At 40.7% G+C, this 24618-nt stretch overlaps 1 protein-coding gene across 4 annotated transcripts in view; it reads left to right on the top strand.

The window, feature by feature from the left end:
• Positions 1–24618, top strand: part of LOC100744401 (RNA pseudouridylate synthase domain-containing protein 2-like) — a 181859-nt gene that overhangs the window by 102973 nt on the left and 54268 nt on the right. For all 4 annotated transcript variants that reach the window (XR_004460857.1, XM_012394635.3, XM_033318431.1 and 1 more), the window contains 2 exons: positions 10487–10591; positions 19829–19916. Coding sequence is in view for 3 of the 4 variants with exons in the window: in XM_012394635.3 (XP_012250058.1) it covers positions 10487–10591; positions 19829–19916 (193 nt within the window). In the remaining variant the exon portion in view is untranslated. The remainder of the gene's footprint in view (positions 1–10486; positions 10592–19828; positions 19917–24618) is intronic.

Here is a 24618-nt window from a genome sequence, read left to right as displayed (position 1 = left end):
TAATTGGTTTTCAGTGTATAGACAATTACGACGTTCCAAGCTCTTTCTGCTTCGAAAATTTTTATTATATAATTTCATCGAGTTCAGCGATTTTTGAAGCGAAATCTGGTTAAATTAATATCTCAATTAACACGATCAAAATAATCGATTCCACGCGAGAATGAAATAAGCTTTTAAAAAAATCGAAGATCGAAACGAATGGAAACCTTTTGCAAACCGTAAAATACACGTAAAGTGCCTGCAAACTAATATTTCGATGTAAAGAAATGTCACCTCGGTAATAAATAAATATCTCAGGATGACAAACTGCTGCTCGAATACAGTGCTTTTCCTTTGTTTTCGTACTCCTGACAGGATCTCGCGCCACTGCAAAAATCGTTATAAGCGAAGGAAGAAACGCGAGAAAAAAGCGACCTATGATGTAAGACATAATGCAACAAGATGCATGAACTTTTAGCCCATTAGCGTTCCACTTTTACGCCGTTAAAGCGAAGAATACTTAATGAATTCCTCGAGCTTGTTACGTGACGCGACTCTGTCACTGTGCCACCCCTAACATGCACCTACCCCTTTCACGGGCGAATTATTTGAATTATTGCTTTACAGCGTGGAGTGCAGCGTAAATTTCTTGCGGCGACGGCAGCTTCTTGCGAGAACTCGAGCTCCGGTTCGCTTTTAAGCCGATAGAGACTCTGAAGCGATCCTCCTAGCTTCGTCCTGAGCATTCTTCCGATATTCCGATAGTTCTTCGACTTTTACGGGACACAATGCGCGATTGTCCTTTATCGATGATAAAAATTGTATTTGAATAGAGAGAAATTGGAGGTTGAACCCGCGGTATGCGGACGAAAAGGATTTACGATTGAGAATTCAGTTTAAGTTTATATATTACTTTTCGTTGTTCTCTTAAACGATGCGCAAGCTAGAAGTTAGGAAGCTTGTTCCTATTGTCTGACGATGAGATAGAAAAGTATATCTATCCTACCGATCGACGTATGTACGTGTATTAAGTCCGAAAAGTCCTTTCGTTTTATAATGACGTAGCAGATGCGTAACATTTTTTGTTTTATATTTGTCGGAGATGTAGGAACATCGGGCCTTTCTTTTGGAATTTTGGGAAGATCCCCAATACTTTGGTCTAAATTATTTATTATAGCTGTACTTAAATAATAGAACTTGGAAGTAATTGTTGTGATACGATCTGATTATGTTTGCCCGAGATTCGTGACAGTAGGCTTGGGCTCGAGGTGACACGACTGGTCGCCGAACGTAGCCGCGGTCACGGGACGAACGTTTTACTTAACGGTAGAAGTACCAATATCGAGGGACACACGCTGTATTAACAAACTAGCCCCGGGCAGGAGCAATGACGGCTCTACGCGGGTCTGTCTGGTAACGGCGCCAGGAATTTTGTCGATATCCCCGGTCAATATGCAACTGACAAATGTGATCGTATCGGTCTTTTATTCTTGCGATCACCTTGCAGAGTTTACACGCATCGTCGTGTCAGTCGATCAGAGAGATACCGTGCGTCATAGTTAACGTCACTTTGAGGTTCTAAACATATCCAATTGTACAAATAGTTATCCCGTTGACCGTGGATTCCTTTGAACCTAAGAACATTGTCTTTACTATAAGAGAGTCTAATTACCACGCTAAATTGTTAAACCCTCTTAAATCAACACTTGTGCATATAATTGTAAATATAAACCCCATTGAACAACTACAATGGCTTGTCCTAATGAAGATACGCAACGCGCCCCTAAGACTAACGCCAATCCCGACAAACCCGACATATTATTTTATTGAATTACGTTTGATCCATTTTATTCTATTACCGCAAAATGGATACAGAATAAAAAATGTTGTGCATCTATTGTTTCACTTATGAAACGAAAGAAACTTTTCGGACAACCTAATACATAGGTAATCTTCGCATGATTTTTCATTTCTTTCAATGAATTTTTAATCGAGTTACACGCTTATATCGAGTTATATAATTACGTTTTAAATCGCTAATATAGAAGTTTGTAAATTACTTTCTGTTGTTTTCTCCAACGGTGTTACGTCCCGTGACCCTACCGTGTACTGTTGGCTTGGCAACTAAGTGATTACGAATATTGTCATTAGCATATCATTATCATAATGATTTTTACCACCTAATGACAATATTCGTAATCACTTAGTTGCCAACCCGATATAATCCATTTATCGGTCAAATTGGCCACCAGCTGTGTAAACATACTTACTCGGACCCGCAATAATCCTAAGGAACCGTCGTAAGATTTAGCATTTCGTTTTACCGTCAAGGCCCTTAATTGCTGCAAACACGCTTAAAGTCGAGAAGTTCCTTAGGGTTATTGCTCATTCCGGTGAAACATGGGAAAAGCAGATTTTCCCATGTACGACGTCCGAAGACCACCTCCACCCACGAGCGCCCGTTGGTGGGGGGCGACCAGCACCCATCGCTAGTTCCTTATAAATCTCACCGTCGCAGAAGCCACTTCAATTGCTATTAACTCTTCGTTGAACACGCTTCTACACGCATCACTCGCATTCTTCAGAGTCGTTGGAAATAAGGAGTATACTTAATCCGTTAATTCGGTGCTACGATCGTTCAACCACCCGTATTGTCTTAACCGAAATAGAAGATCGGTTGATTCGCGGCGTCGATTATCGTATCGTAACGAGAATTTACGACTCTCGTTGACACGTTATAGTGTGAAACTGTCTTCCCGCGAAACGGTCCAACAAACAGGTACCATAGGACCCAAAAGCAAAGAAATCTTATTTTTATCGTTACACATATCTATGATATCGAGCAACAGAGAACCGTCTATGGTTGTTATTTATAATAGCATCGATTTGTAATTTCAATGAAAGACGGAGCCGATTTGTCGTTGGAAAAAGGAGCCCTCGAGTTTTCATTTCCTATTCGGTCATCCGTGGAACGCGAGTGTGCCCGTTTCGGCCCTCTTCTTTCGATAATCGTAGCCCATTGACCGTCTCGTAAAAACTTATTATTCCACGAGGATAATTTTCGAGAAATCCGGAGCGTTCAGTCGCGAAGTCGGCAGAAGCGTACAACGGAAGAGTTGGAGAGAGGTTCGAAGGGAAACCAGGTCGAAAGTCGTAACTCACCGGAAGGGGGACTTTCCGCGGAATTTCCAAAGTTAATATTTGCCTCGGTAACGACTATCAACGATAAATCCAACATTCTCCAATTTTTTTTTCAATTTCCAACACTCTTTTTTTTTCTTTTTTTTTATTATTATTATTTATACTTTTGCTTGTCTTCCTTTCACGAAGTTTCAAGATTAACGACGTGTCGTCCGCGCGACACCTGCATGGCGACATGATAAATCGTTGTCGAACAAGGAGCAATAATCGTCACGACCTAGCCACCGAAATGGCAATTTACCCACGCTATTAATTATCATGGTTCGATCAGCGGCATCGATAAATATTGTTTCTACATCGACAGACTTTTTCACGTCGGTATTCCCCATTTGAAAATTGAGCATCGAAAGTTGGTGAGAGGCAGAGGGTCGACGAACTCGGGGAAAACAGGGATGTTTCCCTGCGTGTAACCCGAGCAATTTTTGTGGTTTGCTTTTCGCTGAGATTCGTATAACGAATTTATTTAACTGGTATTTTTTTATTTTTATCGTAATTGATGATACGTCAAACGTTTGATACAATATTTTCCGGTAACGAGCTCTCTTCAAAAAAGAAATTTTTGACAAAATTTTGTAAACGAACGAACATTTGTAGATACGTTCTACGTCCGTTTATGCTGCATTTCTTCTTTTCGTTGAGAAGAGGCGATTTCACTGCTAGAGATTTCGCTAATTAAGTTTCTGTGCCACGATTTCCATAATTTTCGTACGATCTTAGGAGCGTGGAGGAGAGCGCGCGAACCAGTCAAACTAATTCCACGAGTTCCGTAACTGTAATGAACGGTAATACCACTCGAATCGATCGTACGGCGATTAAATTAACGAAATACGATATGCGACGCAACTTGCTCCATTCGTCCGTACGATTTTACATTTCCAGCCAGGACAAAAGACCATGAGAATCAAAGTTGATAGGATAAGATAAGATAAGATAAGATAAGAGGGTTTACATTATACGTATTTATATATAATATTGATATAAAATTTTTATTTAATATGAAAACTCCTCTCCGATGAAAAATATGCAGATGAGAAGTTGTATGTCATACAAGTTTATAATATTGTATTATTTTTATTCTATTATTAAATAATATTTGTTTTATTATTGTATCGAATATTTTTCGAGGTAAAATTAATCTGCGACTCAACGTAACAACGAAACTGATAATATTTTTCGTCTAATTCCAACATATTCGAATCGAATGGAATTATTCCGGGAAAAATGTAAGTTTTTTTTTTAGAGATACTGTTTCCGTTTAAATATCCAACATTTTGTTATATTTTCCTATTTCTTGTTGTCTTTCAAAAAAACATCACGTTGCGTAGGTAAACGTATTACTTTTTATGCAAAACGATGTCTAGCCCGACGCTCGAAAGAAGAAAAAGAGGGAGAGATTTCGCGTTTCGAATGAGATTATATTATAGGCTGCTTGTAGAGTGCTCCTTTGTTAGGAGAGGCGAGTTACTTCGCTCCTGACAGGATATCTAAAATTCCCTATCCGACAATCATTCGTTTTCTGGCGAACCCTCTGCCTGAACGCGAAACAATTTTCTTCTCAGCAATCTCCTTCGCTCCATCGTCTTTCTTCGTTGCGAAAGAGAATCGTCTGTAACAGAATCATTCCTTACATTCTTCCATATATAAAAAACGCGACGATTTCCCATTGCTCCGTTAAAAATGAAAAAAAAAAAAAAAGAAAAAGAAACAAAGAGGATATTCCACGTTTTACAGTTTCGACAAAGAACGACATAATCTCTCCTTCGTTCGCTTTATTTTACTTACTTGTCTTCAATCCTCGATCGATATCGTGTGCTTCAGCAAAATTAAACGATGTAATCTAAATATAATTCAAAGATAAATCAATATTTCATCTTTGTACGATTTCCTTCTCAATTTTCTCACTGTTTTTCTCGTCAGTAGAACGAAGCTTCTATGGAAGAACCGTTCTATGGTTTACCAAGTAAAAAACATATGAAACCATTGTTACATTAAAAAGAAAAAAAAAAAATAAACGAAGAAGCACGAAAAAATACCGTTATATTTCGTAACATCGATGAACAATAAAACAGCGAAACAACTGGAAAGGTGTATCAGACCGACGTGTGGCGTCTAAGCAATTTTCATCCGGGAAAACAGCATTTACATTCCCGTTGTACTTCTAAATAGAAACGTCATGAAAACAACGTTCCTTTGAATAAATCACAAGTCAGAAACCGGACTGCGAGTACCGCGTTACGCAAAACCTATACGCTATCTAACGTTATGTAAAGTAATACGTTGTTATTTTGAAGAAAGGGAAGAAAAAAGTAAAAAGGAAGGACGTGTCTTCTAAAATAACAAAAAGTCGATTTGTGGCGACGAGTGACACCGGTGGATGACGAGTTGGTGTGCGACGTCTCGCACGAACCCTTAAAATGTACAAAAAAAAAAGAGGGAGTGAAATGGCGGTGAGGGTGAAGGGTGAAGGTGACGGATCATGGTTAGAGACTGGTTTCCAAGCAACAGATATCATTAGACGGTGGGTAACGCAGGTGCATGCGAATATAAAGGATTCACGTTCCTTCGTCGAGCGTTCTCTAGACCCATTGTCAGGCGTTATGGTGACAGGATAACGCAGGCTGGAAACCGAGGGGCACCGCAATGCAGGCAAGGGCGTTGTCAGGGGCGACCCTAGCGACCATAAAGCCTGATTCGCACCCAGCCAACGAACCGACTCTCTTCCTGAGTTTGGTTACGAAATAATAGCGCGGGATATTGTAACGAATATCTCTTGGTCTACGCAAAGAAACTAAATTAACCAATTTGCCCCGAGAGAAATTATTTCGTTTCTTAAAAGTTAGGCTGGGACTTTAATCTTATACGAGTATTCATATTCTGGTATCAAAATTAAAAGTTTCCGAAGAAGTAGAAGTATTCATCGGTGACTTTTTATACGCGTATAAAACAAACTTCTATCGTCGTTATGTAAAAAGGTTTAGCAAAGTCTGTATATAAGTATTTTCTTTAAGAAAGATCGCATTTCTCAAATAAGAAATCGGTAGATATAAAATTGGAAAAGTTGCGATTGTGTAGTAATTTTATCATTCGTAACGATCGTTACTGTACACGTGACAAAAGAGCGGAGAGTAAATATTTCTTCTCTCATAGATATTGATTTTACCAATTCCCATTTTACTTTAGTGGAAGACAGTAAAGATTCACGAAAGAGAAAAATGATGGTCACACGATCAGAACGCCGCTTTTGAAGCTTATTGCTGTATTATTCATTCGCAGTCTTTCTGCGAAGAAACTGAATTCACACGTACAAACACACAGGATACGAACAGTGGCTTACTCCTTCGACACTAATGTGGCTGACTATTTTTATATTTCTTTTAACACTTTTCTATCTTTTATCGAAAGTATCGGACAATTAATCCAATGTATTTTACCGATATCGATGTGCAGCATAGAAATCGGTACGAATGATTTAGCTGGATTTTATTCCAGAATAAATTTTCTCATATCGAGGGATTCTTCTTGTTAAATTTGTTTTATACAAGCCATTTTGAAGGATTTACATATTGGAGAATTTGTTTTCGAATAAATTTCCGACTACGAAGGGTGAAATGGAGTGACTGGGTATGGTATAAAATATCGTGAAAGCTCTGCGATTCTTCACCGATTTAGATGCTTCACATCGATCGTTCTGACTTTCTGGAACAGTCCCCCTTGCTTCGACGGAAGTTGAAGCAGCGTCGATTCGAAACTTTCCTCAAACTGAAATCCACGTTTTCTAGAATAAAAATCCTAATTGCAGATAAGCGTGTCATAATTTAGGTTGTAAAGAAACAATGTATCTTAATCGACGAATACTAAAATTCCCAATTAATTTCCTCGTTTGCATCGCTGTTGCAACGGAATACATCAACGTGCCTCTGAAGAATCATTGGCTGATAGCGAGGAACTTTTAATGGAAGATGGTAGAGTCTACGACTAAAATACGGCGGTGTTTCGAACTGGCCGTGGTAATTCGGAAAGGATAAGCAGTTGTAAGGTGAATTTTTAGCAGGATCGTTGGGTCTCGGATGAAACGGCTGGAGGAATTATAGGCCCGTAAGCAAGTTAATTACGCGACTTTATTACTTTCCGTTTCACGACCTCCCTTATTTTCCTATTTTTTCCCTTTCTCTTCTTCTTCTACCGCTAGAAATAATCGCTTATAAGCTGCCTGATCTCGTAATTCACATCGATTACGGTAAAGTATAACCAGGACTGAAGGACGAAATTCGACTTTCGGATTTCGAGATTTCCGCCGAGAGAGAAGACTCGTTAGTTTCGATATCGCGAATTTCTTCTTTCTGATCTTTGACGCGTCGCTATATTTTCCGCTTCGTTGTAGTTAATGATTGCTTCTAAACTACTTGACTCCTCAACGTCCGAACGTTTTCTTTTTACAAATTTCGATTTAGTTTCCAACTTCGAAATTGCCGTTAAGAGAATTTTTTATAGTCTCGATATCGTGGATTTCCGAAATTACACGTTTAATTATGAACATTCTGATTACGTCGCGACGATTTCTCCCTGATGGTTGTTGGGACCTATGAATTTATGAAATCTCGGAATTGACGTTTTAAAAATGCATTTCCGTGCCCCGTTGATCCCTCAAACTCTGGATTCTATGACAAACGTGCTTTTTCGCTGTCTATCGCGTATAGATTCCTCTTACCGAATTAGAGTTACGCATCGCACCCCGTGATATTGCGAATCGAGGATCGACGTATATAGTTTAGATTAAACTACCAAGTAGACTATTTTTAAAACATTTCCAAATCTGCTCTAAACGAGAATGATAAGAATAGAAGGCGAACGAAGAAAGGAACAAACTGCGGGAAAGTTTTCCCATAATCTTCGAATCTCGGCTTAAACCATAACCGTCGATGCATAAAATTTGCCTATAGCCTTGAAAAAGCTTTGGAAACGCCTTTAATTGCCAACGTGGATGTAAAGTTCGATGAAATTTCCTTCTCGTCCATCGATGGGCTGCGCTGACTAATAATGAAATCGCACTTTTCCCTCCAGTTTAATATTCGAGTTAATTTCCACTGCTTAATCTTCCCTCCATCACCCCGTTCGCCCGTTAAATCTTCGATCCATTAATCTTTTCGGTGCCGAGAGAGGGACGGAGGGTAATTCTCGTCCGAGAGGAACCTTAACGCACCATTAAAACTTCGACACGTAATTACGCCATTCGCGAGACCGTGCAACTTCTCAAAAGAGGTCTTCGTCCATCGTAAATTAGTTACGTGGACAGACCGAACCTTGCGATCTCTCGGAATTAAGAAATCGACCATCGTCGCTGAGATCGCTGGGTCAGCAGGTTTTTGCTTGTAGGTTTATGCGTGGAGTCGCATAGCTCTGAATTTAAAGGGTTTGAACGCACGAAGAATTTCTTGGTACACGTTAATTGGATTTCATTTGAGAGCTACACAGACAGAATACGATAAATCGGATTATTCTTTGCCGGAGATTTTACAATTTTTACGAAAGTTATCCTTTTATCCGGTTTTGAAGCTGAATCGTTTCGTTCTCTCGGTAACTTTAAAAATATCGCTTGTTATAACATCGAGTAGAAGATACAGCGTTTGGAACAGCGTTTCTAGTCTCGATCGCACCTTTTGTTTCGTACAAAATTTCGTCGATTTATACGAACTATTTTTATGCGACTTATATCTTCGGGCATACAATGCAATTAGCATATATCGTGGCGGTATATGCGGAATAATCTTCGCTAATGGAAAAGCTTTACCCGTGTGAACTCGTGTTGGAACACGCAACGTAAAACGCAGAGAAACGGCAGTAACTGCGACCCGGCGACCGAATGGGAGCAGAAAACGATCAGTCGGTGCAATTGCATCGCTTTAATCGGGCAAAAGGAAAGCATCGGTTAACGGAGGAGTCATCGATGCACGACTCGCGCTGGTAATAACACGGTAAAATCCTGTGATCTGCGTGGCCAGAAATTAACTTGATTGGATGTAAACACGATACCGCTGCACGAAACGATCGGACTCGTTGCGCCAGTACACTGGCTGATCATCGCCGTCCAGTCTACTGCCAACAAAATTACGGCTATGGAAAAGCTATAGCCTGTACTCGGCGCTTAAATAGCGATGGACGTCGATATTACGCGAAACCGACGAGAAACATCGGTTTACGAAATAATTTCCGAAGATTCGTTAACGCTGTCGAAGTTTTTCTCTGAAACTGGTGTAAAGCATCGGTGGCTAAAACGGAGACGTGACACGCTGTTTTATAATCATTCGATAACGATCGTTTAACCGATCGAATTAGTACAGGTGTTTACATTTTTAACGTGGAATCACCGTTTTACGCGACATTCTGTATAGTTTGCAGATATATTGTAACATGTTAAACACGTAATTAGTAAACTCGCAAATTTAATAGCGAAAGAATCGCAAACAGTAGTATTCGATTTGTACAGAAAGCAAATATCTGTTACGAAAACCTATTATCTCGAGCAATGACATCTTCGCTTTTTACGTTCTATCCTTCTCGGTAAAAGAAGCAGATCTATATTTCCATCAGATTCTCCGTCGATTCTTGACACAGTGCCGAGCGTGCAATAACCCAGATACACCGAAATCCTTTCAAGCGAATAGAATCTCTGTTCCGCGACGATTCTCGAGACACGATCGGCCATTGTGCGTGCCTAATACGGCCACGGCCGAAGGTTTCGAACGCATCGATTTATGCTAATCGCTTTAACTCGTCCCAACTTCAGGCGTGCTGTCGTACACGCTAATTTCTCGTTGACGACGCGGCCAAATAGAGAGACGAGAGTCGGTTTAGCGGTTGGTAATTCGACCGGAGCCTAATGGCCGATTCGGTGAAAATGTAGTCGACATGTTGGTTGATGACACACCCGTGGCTTCGTTCTAACGCGATTACAGCCTTGTTCTTGTCACGGGTCCTGTTTAACCTTCCTACTGTCCTCTTTGCCGCTTGCCGGCCGACAATCTTGTCAAATATTTCATTTTTATACATGTACTGCGTGAAAAAATGGTCACGCTTCTTACGATCCTTGTGTCATCTTTCTACGAGATATTCTGTTCTCGTTAATTAATTGTCTTCTGCTATCCTTTTTTATTTTCAACGCTCGTGTTAAACCAACGATATTTTAAATCCATGGAACAACGATATATATATATATCACCTTAAGTGCTTCAACATTCTTTATGTCGTTTCAAATCAGTGAAAAAGATCTCGCTTTAATTAACCAAGAACATTTGCTTGTCTATTTCAGGTCGATCTGAAGCCTCTGCGGGAAGCGACGATCGCCGTCCCGACTCCGAAGATCTCTGAGAAGCGGAAGGCGGAGGAAGCCGACGCCAGCAAAGACTTGAAAAAGGTAAGCCACTTGACAGCCCTATCAACTGTTTAAAAAACGAACGAAAGAAAAGAACAGGAAGAGATTCACCGACTCGATCATACACTTTGCAAGTAAAAAAGGTAACGACTTGGTGAAACTTCCAAATCTTCGTTTTTCGCTTTTGCTCTGACAATTTTGTTCCGAGAATTACGTAACTAGTAGTACTAAAAGGAAAAGAAAAGGAAACGGTGAAACACAGAGACGTTAATGTACGAGGCAGCTCGTGCTCTGTCTATTTTCAAACATCGGAGCACGGATGATGCCAGCTCCTTAGCCGTCGAAATTTCGGTAGACGCGAAACCGAGCGCTATATTTCATCCGCTCGCCAGGGCATCTCGGTCGTTTCTCGTGGAATATCGACGAGCGGAGAGAGAGCATCCTGGCGCCGTGACGGGCCACGTCCTCATTAATCCACAACGGCCAGTCGTCATTAACGAAATAAACGGCCGTGAACCTTGCCGCTTTTGAAATTCCACGTTGTACCATCGTTCCATCATCCAGGAACCTCGTTCAGGGAGATTCGCCCCGATCAGACTCCAGTTTGTACTACTTCTATTTTTTTGCTTCTTTCGGTGAATATACTCCTTCCTTCTCTCTTCTTTGTTACTATCTTTAATTATCCTCCCCTGAATCTTTCCGTATTTATGTAACGTTTTAACGGTGAGCGTGGAAAGGATCTCTTGGAAAGGATTTTCCTTTCTAACGATACGATACTATGGACTATGATATATTTCGATCTGAAAACATATACAGGGTGGTTGGTAACTGGTGGTACAAGCGGAAAGGGGATGATTCTACGCGAAAAAAGAAGTCGAAAATGTAGAATAACAATATCTTTTTTTTTTTCATTTTTCCATCGAGACAACGATCTACAGTGAGATCCGTTATAACGTACCGCACGCGTACCGAGCGAAAATTCAAAATCGATTTTCTCGAAAACAAAGCTTCGAACGAAAAATTGTTATTCTATATTTTCGACTTCTTTTTTCGCCTAGAATCACCCCCTTTCCGTTTGTACCGCCAGTTACCAACCACCCTGTATATCTGCAATAAGAAATTGCATTCTTTTAGAGATACTGTCAATGGTGAAAGGGTCGAAACGAGAATTAAGTTAGAATCGGCAAGATGTTTGTACGATTCTGTGCACGTCGGTCGTATCGGAAGACGTATTTCGAATCACGGTTTCTCGAGGTAAGTACAATGAAGTTCTAATGCTAAATCGACGTGGTGAATTTCTGACGAGTGCCGCTGACGCTGACTGAGCACCAAGGGTGCTCAAACAGAACAGTTTTCGAGGATATACGTAGGTTCAGGTATTTAACTTGGAGAGGAGCCCTCGGTTACTGCGCGTGTTTAACTTTCCACAAACTTAAACTCTCGGCAACGAAAAAGTTACTCCACCGATGAGAAATATACAGAGCATTGTAGAAAAAGAATCTACAGTTTGTAAGCTTATAGTACCGAAAAGAGTAAGAAACGTGCAATCGCTATATACGTAGTTGGAAAAATCTTCAGATACTCTGCTCTTACTAATGCAAGGTATTGCTAGAAATCTAAACGAAGAAATAAATACGATACCGTGTAACGTTATTTAATTACATAAGCTCGCAAAGTCTTACATCCTTTTTCTTGTTGCTCGTACCTATAAAGAAGAAGAAACAAGGAAAAATAATACATAAATTTTCTTGGGGGAAGTTAGTTGATTTAAATCGCTCGAGTCACAAATGTATTGCGCGAGACAAACAGGGGAGAACGATAGAATGGAGTTGGACAGGAGCCACGTGAATTTATTTGGAGTTTCGGCGTACGCGTTCTACGTAGATTAATGGCGGATTAACAAAGTGTTCCCAGGCAGACGGAGTGGTCTCGGTTAAGACTCTAAGCGCTACCTTGAGCAATTAATTTCGAGTGGATCTTGTGAACCGGCGCCGTAGCAAACTTCCTCCGACATTGAAAAAAAAAAAAAAAAAAACAAACAAACAACCGACGGTAAATTATCCACTCCGCACCCACTATTTCCCTTGGAGCAATTACGTCAAAATTAGTAAAACACTGTGATCAAAGGATATATGGAGTTCCTGCTCTGAGAAAAATTACTCCGTTTGTTTGCTTAACGTAAGTCGTCGATTGATCTTCGTGATCGTTGTATACCGTACTATATTACTCATTTTTATGCCGATACGACGCATCTGTGATTCGATAAATCATAGAAATTTCCAATTAACTCGCCATCTGAAACTCTAGTTTTGCCGATATCGTTTACGTACCGGATCGTTCAAGTCCATGCGGTTTTTTCTAGGTTTTTGTATTTTAAAATATCTCCCCAAAATTGCCTAATACTCTTCCAAGTTTCCGGAATATCATCCGATAGTTTTTATCGTTACGTGTTAGGAGAGATTCAAAGAAATGTATGGAAAAAATAGAAAATTACTTAAGACTGCTGGTCGAAAACGATTCAGTATGCGGATGACGAATCCTTTTAAACCTAAAGGACATTCCGCCCATTTCTTCGCTAAAGAAGCGGAAATTTGCGTATTCATGGTTTGAGCATAAAACGAGATGATATGTTTATAGTATCGCGATTCTGGAGATGGATAATCGAGATCATGCGATTCGAAAAATAGGAGGATAGGAGAAAATATAAGCGGGGAGGAAGAATTAAGAACTTTCTTTTACAGCTTGTTTCGAATTCTCCGATAGATATTTCAAGTTTCCTTTCAAACTCTCTGTATGGTTTATTCTGTCGCTTTATGTTCTTCCAATATGCCCAGCAAATTTTTAAAGAAACGATTTTTCTCCCTCGAAAACAAGGATATAAGAGAAAGTACAGCAGAGTTTTCTTCCTATCGAAAAAGGAATAAAAGAAGAAGTTAGAGGCGAAGTTTGCGGAATCGAAGGACGCTCGCTCCCGTTAACACGCCAAAAATGCGGCACGTATACGGCCGTGGAGAAACTCTGGTGCAGCTTGTTGCCGCCTGTTGCTGTGCTACGTCGCCGCTATCGTGCTCGTCGGCAGAAAAATACGGTAATCCGTCGAGAAAGCATGAAAATCGGGCTACGTTAAATAAAACACGAGCGAGATATCGGATCGCGGCCTGGTTACACGTTCTTGTTCTACTGACGCCTTAATGACGATAAGCTGTTTCGGCGCCGATTTTGAATAAAAGAGCACGATGGATGTAACGTTCTTAATATTTTACTCGTTTAGGGTAACGATCTAACGTAGTTGCGTGTTTGTAGTTGGACTAAAAAGAAAGATTTTACTCCTTAGGTATTTCAGGCTTCGAAAGTTTGGAACTTCGAGGATTAAACAATTTGAAAATCACAAATTTGATAATCTGATAATTCGAACGTTCGAGTGCTTGAAAACCGAAAAACTTGTCAGTTTGATCGAGAAGCATCCAAAGATCGAGTTTCTCCATCGAACAAGTAGGTAATTCAAAAATTGTCCGCTTCGTACGCCGATCGATGTAATCGCGAGAAACACGGCAAAGTGAATTATAGGACAGTGGGAAGATCCTTTTAACGCGGCGGTTTATAAACTGGTACGCGCGTGGTATTTGAGCTTGTTAGGGAGAGGAACTTTGTCCTTTCACGGTTGAAAGGAAGTTCGGAAGAAAGGAGGTTCGAGGACACGCCTAAATGGCAGGATGTCGGGCAAGATTTCGGTGCCACCAAAGAAACCTTTGAGAGAGACCTTTAAGGGGGAGAGTTGCTGCCAAAGAGAAAGAAAAGAGTAATTCCTCGAGAACTGGTAAGCTTTCAGTCACTTTGATATCCTCTTAGGCTGTTTGATACTTACCTTTTACATAATCTCTTCTCATCGATTTTTGCGATCCGTGAAACATCGTTTACAGAAAGCTTTTTCGCAAAATTGAAAGAAAAAGCTTCGATGAAAAGAATCGTAGACAAAAATTTCGTTACGATCTGGCGATTTTATTACGAGTTGCAACTTTTCGCGACGTTCTTCCGAACGATTGTCAATCTTTGGAAAACAGGTTGAAACAACGATTTGATCTACGTTCGATTTAGATCACGAGTAAGTGGAAATAACACGATTTTGAAGAACGTTGCGATAAAAATCGACCGTATCTAAATCGAAATTTCGATTTACGACCGCGCTATGTCGTTTCCACGTGCCTTACACATTCGATCCTCGTTCTAACGCTTCGGAGAAAAAAAAAGAGAAGAAACAAAGAAAAAGGACAGCTTTAACTCGATCCCTCGATGCTAAGATTCTCCACTCGCATTATCTGTCTCGCCTACCTAAGAGGGAGGAAAAGAAAGAAAGGAAGGATCTTACGATAAGACGAAGCAGGAAGGAAAAGTCGAAGGTGGGCAAAGCCTAAATGGCGAATGGGGCGGCCTCGGAATTCACAAGGGTGGAAGTAGAGAAGGCCCGAGGCAACGAGTACGGCGTGGTCGATGTGGAAAGGAGACATTGACTTGCAGACAGAAAGCGTGACTGGTGGTGGCAGGGAGATGGTCGAGGGGTGGCTCGAGGGCCGGTCGATACAGCCGAAAGTCCAGAACACGGGGCCGAGTGGCGCGAAAATTCGTGCAGATGGAAACATAAGTCGGCCGTGTGGAACGGCAACGAAGCCTAGGGTGGTTTCTTGCTCTCCTTTTTCTACCACCTCCGCTTCTTTCCCTTTATTTGCCGGTCCCGCAACTTCTACAAGTCGAGTCTTCTAACATCGTATCGCGTTTGGAACACGGAACGCTTTATTCCGCGATCGAACGTGCTGTTTTCTCTTTCCTGTTCTTTTTTTTTACCTTCTCTCTTTCTCTCTGGTTCCCTTTTGTTTCTTTTGCTAGGCGAGAGCTCGCGCACGAAGGGAAATATTAACAAAGTCGAGAGAGAAGGAGAGAGTATTCGTTGCTAGTAGAGAGTCGAGGATTTCTTACGTTGGTTCGAGTTTTTCAGGATATTTCAGAACACGGTACTGAGAATTTTGTGCCATTGAACGTAATAACTTCTTTAGGTAGGAATTCCCCATTCCCTTTATACGTCATTTCCTTTCTGCCAAGAATAGATTACATAATTTACTTGCATCGACGTTGGTACGTTTTTATTAATTGTCTCATGGTTATTCCGCGATTAATTTTCCAATTACAGAAGTTTCTAGTCAAGGAACGACCTGACTGAAAGAACAAACAGGTATATCAAACGAGCTAAGAATTAAAGCATCGTTTATCGTAGCCCTGTTCAACGGACCTGATCCGAACGTTTCATCGGCATGGTCAATATCGAATCTACCGACGCTGTTTCCTGTGATTATGCAGAGCCCTGATTAACTTCGCACCCCTGCCCGGCCGCTAATGTAAATTTAATTGCGATTTAAACGTTACCATCGGCGGGCCGATTCTAACACGACAGGACGAGTGTCCTGTGAAATAGAACGAGCAACGTTAATTCACGGTCGCACGAGCTCGTTAAATTAAATTTGTCGCTGACCAAGTGGCCGAGCTGTGCCGTTTGATCATCGTTGCCTGGACACTGGAACACGGCTAGAATTTGGAAAAATCGGATCGACATCGACATCGACATCGAGCTCTACCTGGCATTCGATTAAGGTTTATCCGTGACGAGAACTTTGCCGAATTCGTTTCAACCCGGAGCATGGATATACATACTGCGCAATGTTCCAAGCGTATCAAGAATTACCATACAGTTGCGTCGCCTGTTAATGGAATTCTAAATGACTAGAGACAACGAGACCGAGATTATCCGCGTACGAAGCTTAAGACCAATTTTTGGACGATTTTGAATCTTAATATTTTTCGAACGTTTGCGAATTTGATAGGATGCTTTTGTCGTTTGATCGAACAACGAGTCGTTTCACAGTCAAAGTACGCGGCGGTGATCGATAACGAAAATGTTAATGATATACGTACGAACAGTGGAAATCAATGGATATTATTGGTGGAATATGCAAGAGCTTTTCGATTACGTTGTTTCTATTACTCGACGTAATAGTATCGATCGGTCCTCGAACAGAATTGTTTGCACGTCGCGATTTCGTGTTACGCGACCGACCAATCGGATTTACATGGGTCGATGTTTCGACTAATTATTGTCTTAATTAAAACACGTATAAGCGAGATGTTCGTTGTCGAGAGCACACAGGCTCTCGAATATTAGGATCCATTAACGTAATGCGCCGTTTGTTCCGGGTGTGCGAAAATCGCGCATCCGGACGTCGTTCCGAGCCTTTAATTATCGCGCTGATTAACAGATATTAATACGAGCCAAGCCATGATTTTCACGGGCCTTGTAATGGCTGTCGACGTGATCAACGATTTTAATAGAACGGATATTTAGGAGCGCAACCTAGGAGGGACGCGTTTAGATTAAGTGCAATTTTATTCGTCGATAAAACGCGCGCTATTACTTTGTTTTTTATAGTATATGATGGGGCAGAAATTGCTTTTTTAATCGACTAATGTTTTTAGATGTAAAGCGAAGTTTGCTTCGATATCGATAATTTCAATGTATCGGATAACGAGACGCTGGAAAATTTGATAAAATATGCCAGGACTGTATTCTATCTTTTTTTTTTTTTTTTTTAATAGAAAGTCAGAAGTATGAGGCACGAGCTAGATTGAAATCGATTAAACGTTAATTAATTATGCTTATTAAATGAAGCTGCGCCAGTTAAGCGGATTACGATCCCAAAGTAAATTCGTCCTGGGAAAATTTTTAATTAATTCGTCTGGACGTTTAATGGATTCCGCGAAATTCACCGACCCGGCTGAATGGTAAATTTCAAAAATACCTCTTACAATTCTTCTCGAGTCCATTTTTCTCCCTTTTCCTGTTTTTCTTCCTGTCTTTTTCCTTTCTCTTTTATTATTTTTTTTTTTTTTTTTGGTCTTACAGCGGCGATACGAATCTTGTGAAAAGACCTCGCCGCTGGTATAAATGGTTCCACCTATAAATGGCGTAATCGTACCTGGAAAAAAAAATACACGGCAGCACGTATATTTCTCCAGTGATTCTAACGTGGAAGGAATTTGGAAAAAGGAAAGAGGGAATTTTTCACAAATTCAGTTATTACATCTATTCTTACGTGACATGGATTTTATATCGATGTGAACAACTTTACGAAAACAATTCCGATCAACGTATCCAGGCACGATCAGCGGTTTCTTGAAAATGTTACAGGAATAACGCAGAACATGTGCTTAAGCCTATAATTATTTATAAACTTTGATAGAAGCGTTGTTAGAAGCGCGCCATTCCTCTAAACTCCAAGCTTTATCATTCGCGCAATCTTAAAAGAAACAAACAAAAAAAAAAAAAACAAGTATGGTCACGTTGGATCGTGTGCTTCCGTCACGAATAGGAGCATTTCGCCGCGGGACAACGAGGATGAAAGAATTATTGGCACGGGATCGAAGAGAGAATTAATGTCGGCCACGGGTAAATTTATTTCGGCCGACCGAGCGGCGCAACTCGGCTGCTATAATTGAAGGCTGGCCGCGCGCTGGAACACAACGCCGCTTTGCTTGGTTCACGCGAAACAAAGGGAAGATTGTTCCGTTCTGCTCGGGTTTGTCAGACCGCAGCTTCGAGCCGGAAATGGTCGCGACGCGTCACGATCCTCCGTGTTTGTCTTCGTTTGTTTTTTCCCGTGTTTTTCGATTTTTCTCTTTTTTTTTTTTTGGTTTTTCCGCGGTAGAGACAGAGGAGATGTTTCGTTTTAGCGAAATTTCGCTCGTTTATAGCGCTCGATTGTTTGGCATTTCGAGTTCAAATTGTATTACATTACGTCGTATCGCATTTTTAGTTTTCCATTGTGTCCTGTTTTCATACCTTTTAAACGTAATAAATTCTTCCGTACGTTTGCTATCGATATTTAACCTCGTTTCCTTCGGTTTGCAATTTTATCCTCAATTTTACGCGATAATTAGCATTGATACTGTATGATTAATATACATACGCTACCGCTCACAATTATGTAAACACTTTGGACGATTTGTATTAATAATGCATGAACAACGTTCGTCGAAAGTTATTCAAATGTACGAATTAATGTCAAAATAATTATCACAAGTACGTAATATTATCTACATGTATGTCATGTTCTTGTGAAAATAGCCGAAGAAGGTTATCAAATTTAAATTATTTGTTTTAAAATTATATCTGTTAACGCGCCCACGAGTTTTAAATATTATTACTAGAATTTTGCAAAATTCTCCGTGCCTAATCCATAGCATGAAAATTAAACGAGCTGAGGATAAAAAGAAGCTTCTTAAACGACTGATGTTTGAAATTTTCAAATGCTAATTTTATTGTCGCGTATTTTAACTTTTAAAGGTAAATTTTATCATATTACGATATTCTTATATCGTTTCTATCTGTTCTATTCTATTTACCATGTTAAGTACTAAAAACCGCTAGAACGCGGACTCAGTGTCTGACCACATCGGTCACTATCTACTGAACGACTAACTGCGGGATAACTAAATCCCGCTGCAAATTATTACACTGTTTTATCTTCGATGGACGCTCCAATATTTTCGCCCTTTCGTTCACAATTTCCAAATTCTTGTTCATTTTCTACGGATCTTCTTCTTCTCATTTTGTTCCAGATAGAAGAATTTATGACAGCGAATACGTTATGAACTCCGCCACGGACTTTTCAAGCTACCCCATCTAATTGTGCTTTCGTTCGGCTTAAAGAAAAATCTTCTTTTTTTAGCACAAAACTCGATTCAGTAGATTTTTATCGATATCGGGAAATTTTTACAATTCGAAAAGAGTGTATTTAGGTCGGAAATAGTTTAAGAAGTTTCTTTCGATGGATAAATTTTATGGTATTATGCTCTTGCTACTTTTCTTAATCTTCTCGATTGTAATTAAATATTGTGAAAAAAGGGAGCAAGCGTGTGAATATCTTTCAGCGATATTATACTTAAAACGTCAAATTATCCAATCCAATTCCCTTCAAATTATTCGTTATTCCGACACCTTGAAACCGATCACCTCGAAGACTTCTTTCCAGAAACGAACGCCACGATCACCTTTGCCCAAAGTCCGCCCCGAAAATTAACCATTGCTAAAAGATGGAACGCTCCCTGGGTGGGAGCTCGAACGATCCTCTGCCCCTTCGATCCTCGTTCATTTTCTCTGGCTCGAGTTTCCGGTGGCCATGTGTCAGGCACCGATCACGAGGTATACGGTTCACTTATCTACGTTCTTTCTTGCAGGCGAAATTGGAAACGAAAGCTTTGAAAGCGAAGAGGCCAGGATTCACAGACGAACGGTACAATGAAACCAGTTATTACGTGGAGAACGGTCAGTATGCCCTCCGTTTTATCTTTAACCCCGGTATACACTATCGTTAACAAGTTTCGAATTACGTACTACGTATTCCACGGGAATTTCAAATAAGAATTCTGAAAAGCCTATCTTTTGGAACGAACCTGGTTCGGAATTTTTTTTTTTAGAAAATTTGATCGAGGCGAAGGATACTAATTATCGTCGATATTTGCGGCATTAATTTTGGAAATCGGTAGATGACACGGACGGAGGTGCGATTGGAAAAGTAGTTGCAAGTTTTTGTAGCGTAGCTATGATGTTTCCAAAAAGACGACTGCGGTCGTTGCAGATTAAAAGAATAATTATGTTTTGCAGTAATAAAAAATTTGCTCGGTGTATCGAATGTTAACTAAGGGTTAACTAAAGCAAAAATTAAATTATTTTGGAGAGTATCGTATTTCGGTTAATTCACGAGCGAGCCGATATTATCCGATAAATTGCTTCGTGAAAACTGCGTGGCGTGTGAGTGTGTCCCTTCGGGGAGCCATTAGACGTTACATGTATCAGCAATTAACAGTTAACGCACGGATTTATGACGGTCGATCGTCGATCAACAGCGTCGCTGGCGGTCAATTAGACATAGATTGACAATTAGACGATGCGTGTGAATCGGTAACTGTATTTTATCGGTAAACGCGCGTTTCGATCGTACAACGGATCGTGAGAATATACAATCGATTGGCTGTATGACGTGTATCTGGGGATTGGTGCAGTTCGTTGGATCAATACAAGGGTATTTCCTCGATAATTCGTCGTTTGATCCAACAAGTGGTCAGAAGAGACAAATTCTTTTAAACAATTGCAACGAGATATCGAATCGATCGTCAGCGAAGACGATTGACGCACAGTGCGTGAGCGAGCGAGATAGCCTATAGCCATTTGACAGATATTCGTTTGTCAGATATTTAAAAATGACAGTATGCGGTGTTGGATATACCATTCCACGCGTAGCGCCACGACGTGTAACGTCGCGAAGCTTGCAGGCATGAGATAGCTCGATCCCGGGCAGGGTCGATGAAAACGAAAACACCGAAAGAGCTTTTCCCCTCGACCCTCTTCCCCTTCGTGCTATTCGATTTCGTTGGCATTGCGAACCACGTCGACCAACCCGCTGGTGCCGGGAAACGAGAGGCAGCAGTCGGGATCATTGTTCGAACCATAGCCATTCGCGGGATTATCCGCGATTACCTGGCGAACAGAGAGAGAGTCGGTAAAGGCTGCAGTTACCGTTGTAAGGTCGTCGGGAATGCAGATGAAGCGATTAACGCGTATCGTTCCCTCTTTTTCGTCTCTTTTCCAATCCTTTCTTTTCCGATGAAAGATAAAAAGGGATGGAAATAACATCGTATTTAGCAGGTTTCGTATTTTCTATCGTTGTGACAGCGTCGTTAAAACGCCAGATTATCGAGGAATCTTTGATAGTTTTGTTTATTCGAACGATTCTTCGTTGGTCGTTAGCGAAAAACGCGAATTAATTCAAAGAGCTTTGCACGTGGCGTTCGCCAGGAGGATCGGAAAGTTACCCCCTTTCGCTTTGCGATATCGCGAAGAACGAAGAGACGAGGAGTTCTAGCGAAACCGATACTCGAGGCTGTAGTCGAAAGTATGGATGACTTTTAGGATGGTAGCAGGATTAGATGTCCCATGAGCAGCCGAAATCTCTGACACTCTGGCATCTATTTGAGCTTGTAATTTATTCCTTTCCACGGTTTATCGTATTGTCCGTTTAAATAGCCACCGTCTGAGAACCAAGCGGGACTAATTAGTCGGAGAGAGAGAGAGAGGACCTTGTACGAACTAGCCGCTGTTATCCTACGTTGACTCGTTTTGTCGTAAATATGTTGAGAGACGGAGAGTGAGAAACGGGTAGAGCGAGTGAGACATAGCGGAGTATTTTACAAAATTCATATATAAAAACGTTATTCGTAACATCGTTATTCGTTCTTAAAACGTTCGTGAGTTTGTTGAACGTTGCCTCGCACTTTTACAACGTGTCTATAAAATTCGACAATTCGCTGGAAATTTAAAGTTCAGTAACTCGTTAGTAATTTGATTATCGTGAATGTGGATCGTAAATAATGTCAAGCATTGCTCCGAGCGAGCAATTGTAAAAGATGATCGCGACAACTCGTGGCCATTTAACCGGGCAACAATGGCCATAGGGTAAACAAAGGTTTCCTCTTTCGTTAGTCGGTGAACTTTACAATTAAACGAAAGTGTACTTCCCTTATCGAGTGGCAGCAACAATAAACTCTTTGCAAGAAACCGACGACGTTCTTTCAACGATACTGACGAACGTTAATTAAAAAGCCGGTTACAGCTACTGTCTCGGTTAGACACGCGACTAATCAATCGATTTCACCGCACGAGGCCGTTTATCGAGAGTTTATTAAGCAGAAATAGGTGTATAGGTATGGATCGTGGACTGTAAACGAATCTGCAGCCGGAATCGCTGGAACGAGTCGACGAAGTCGATTTATCGAGTGTCAATACGTTCGGTAATTAAAGTAGTTGCTCGCGGCGATGGCTGCCTCTGTGTTTCCAGCCAACGTGCCGCATTATCGACGTTCCACGGGAATCGTTTGATAGACGAACACTGATAGGCAGCTATGGCTATGCTCATTAGTGGAAATAACGTTTACTCGTCGATAACGAAGAACGTTGCGAGAAGGAGCGAAAGGAATGTCGAAAATGTTGAAGTATCTACTTTAAGAGAAACTCTACGTCTTTATTTATTTATATATATAATCTGGAGACTGCTATTACGCAGAAATATTCTAAATAAGGTGCGGAGCATATTATTGTATCCTTGAATATACATTATGTTTCGGAACTAATAAGCGGATTTCTATTTATGTTCCTTGTAGCCTCTAGCCGAAGCTATAAGATTAACTTTTTTGGTAATGTCCTTTTGCTATAAATATATGAACGTGCTTCCTATATCCATTGTCTAGTAACGCTAAGAGAGTAAGGATCTGAATCAGCATAAACTTATACATTATACTTTTTTATTACAAATTCATCCAATCGTCCTTCGATCAGTCAACCTCAATCTCGACAGAAAATACGATTCCTGGAGCTCTCTCGATATTCGTATCCTCCGAAGAAGATAAACGAGGCGAAGACGAAGATTCTTGTTAATAACGATCTCTTTTCAGAGATAGAACCGCCGAATATACATATGTACGAGAATAGAGTTGCAAGGATGTTCTTACGAAGCCGTTTAAGGCATATCGTGGTTTCTTCGACGATTTCTTCGGGAAATCTAAATTGCCTGTTTCTCTTGAAACAGCCGTATATCTTACGTCCAATGTATCAGAGAAGTAACTGAGAACGTAGATAATATTGGAAGAGCTTGCGATATTTTATTCATTAAAACGGTATTAACCTTTACGTCCGAAGGAGACTTTCTTGCGTTTAACGAGTTCTTACGCTATTATACAGGATATCTTTAGTAATTGGACCGACCACGATTCTTTTTCGTTAGAACGTTTTCGAGTAATGGACGTTACGAAATAGAGTTTTAAAGTTTCATGCCAAGCAACCAAATTTCAGTTATAAAATACATCAAAGATGGATTCGAGTAGCTAAATATTCCTGCTACTATCTTGCTTTCTGAGAAATCCTTTAATCTTCTTTCTACCTTCTGGAAGGATAAGTTGTGCCACCACTTAGAACCAAAGTTCCACAAACTTTCTCAGACTTCTTGTCGGTCTTTTACTCAAAAAGGACCGATAAATCTTTGCGTTTTCCAATATCGATCGTCTCTAGAAGAATACTTGTTTCCATCGCGATGTTTCCATTAAAGAGATTGCAAAGTAGCAAACGAATTTTTCCTTTTTTCGTATAAATACATCTCGATTTCAAAACTGATCGATTTTTCGCCGTCGAGTTTGCGGATATAATAGTCCGCGGATATTTCCGATAAATTCGTATCTTTATGGGCACAATTGAAAAAGTACTTTGACTTCTGGCTGATTTTACCAAGGTTATACCACTTCTGTATCAACGTTGGATCTCAGGGGCAAGCTTTAAATACAAACCAAAACAAGTAAAGCTGTTTTTATATAAACAAAAGCATAGTGAAAGATATATTTTCTTCGAACTCTGCGTATTTTCATGAAGTAACTGTAGAACGTATTCAGTCTTATTCCTGCCATTGAGAACGCGATTTGGCGAGCAATTCCGCGGGAAATCGGTGCAAGTTGGTGGCGAGACCACGTTGGTCGCGTTCGATGTCTATCGATTGCCTGTTCGGTTCGTTATAGCGAGTTTCAGTGGCGAATTCACGATAACGGGAACAGCGTTAGTCGTGGCGGAGTGAAAAGGAAAGGGTGGTGTGCGCGAAGGCACGTAAGGATTCGAGTGTCTGAGAGAACACAGAGAGCTGACTAGAGCAAAGAGAGGAAAGAGGGGGAAGGATCGCGAAGACGAAGGGAAACGAAGAGAAGAGAAGGTAGACGAGAGAATCGATCGAATATTTAGACCTACTGGCATATCGACAACCGATATCTGCTCCACATTCGAATAATAGACTCGCACGGCTGACGACGTGCTGCCGGAGCATCCTCCAGTTCCTCCTCCAACGAAACAAAGACCTATTAATGCCACTCGAAAGACACACGCCCACCGGCGTGCTTCTCCTCCGATTCTCGATGGACGTCCCCTTAACGCGAGA

Source organism: Bombus impatiens, unplaced genomic scaffold (assembly GCF_000188095.3).
Source record: "Bombus impatiens unplaced genomic scaffold, BIMP_2.2 scf_0096, whole genome shotgun sequence".
Lineage (NCBI taxonomy): Eukaryota > Metazoa > Arthropoda > Insecta > Hymenoptera > Apidae > Bombus > Bombus impatiens.
This window is presented reverse-complemented; position numbering and strand designations above follow the sequence as displayed.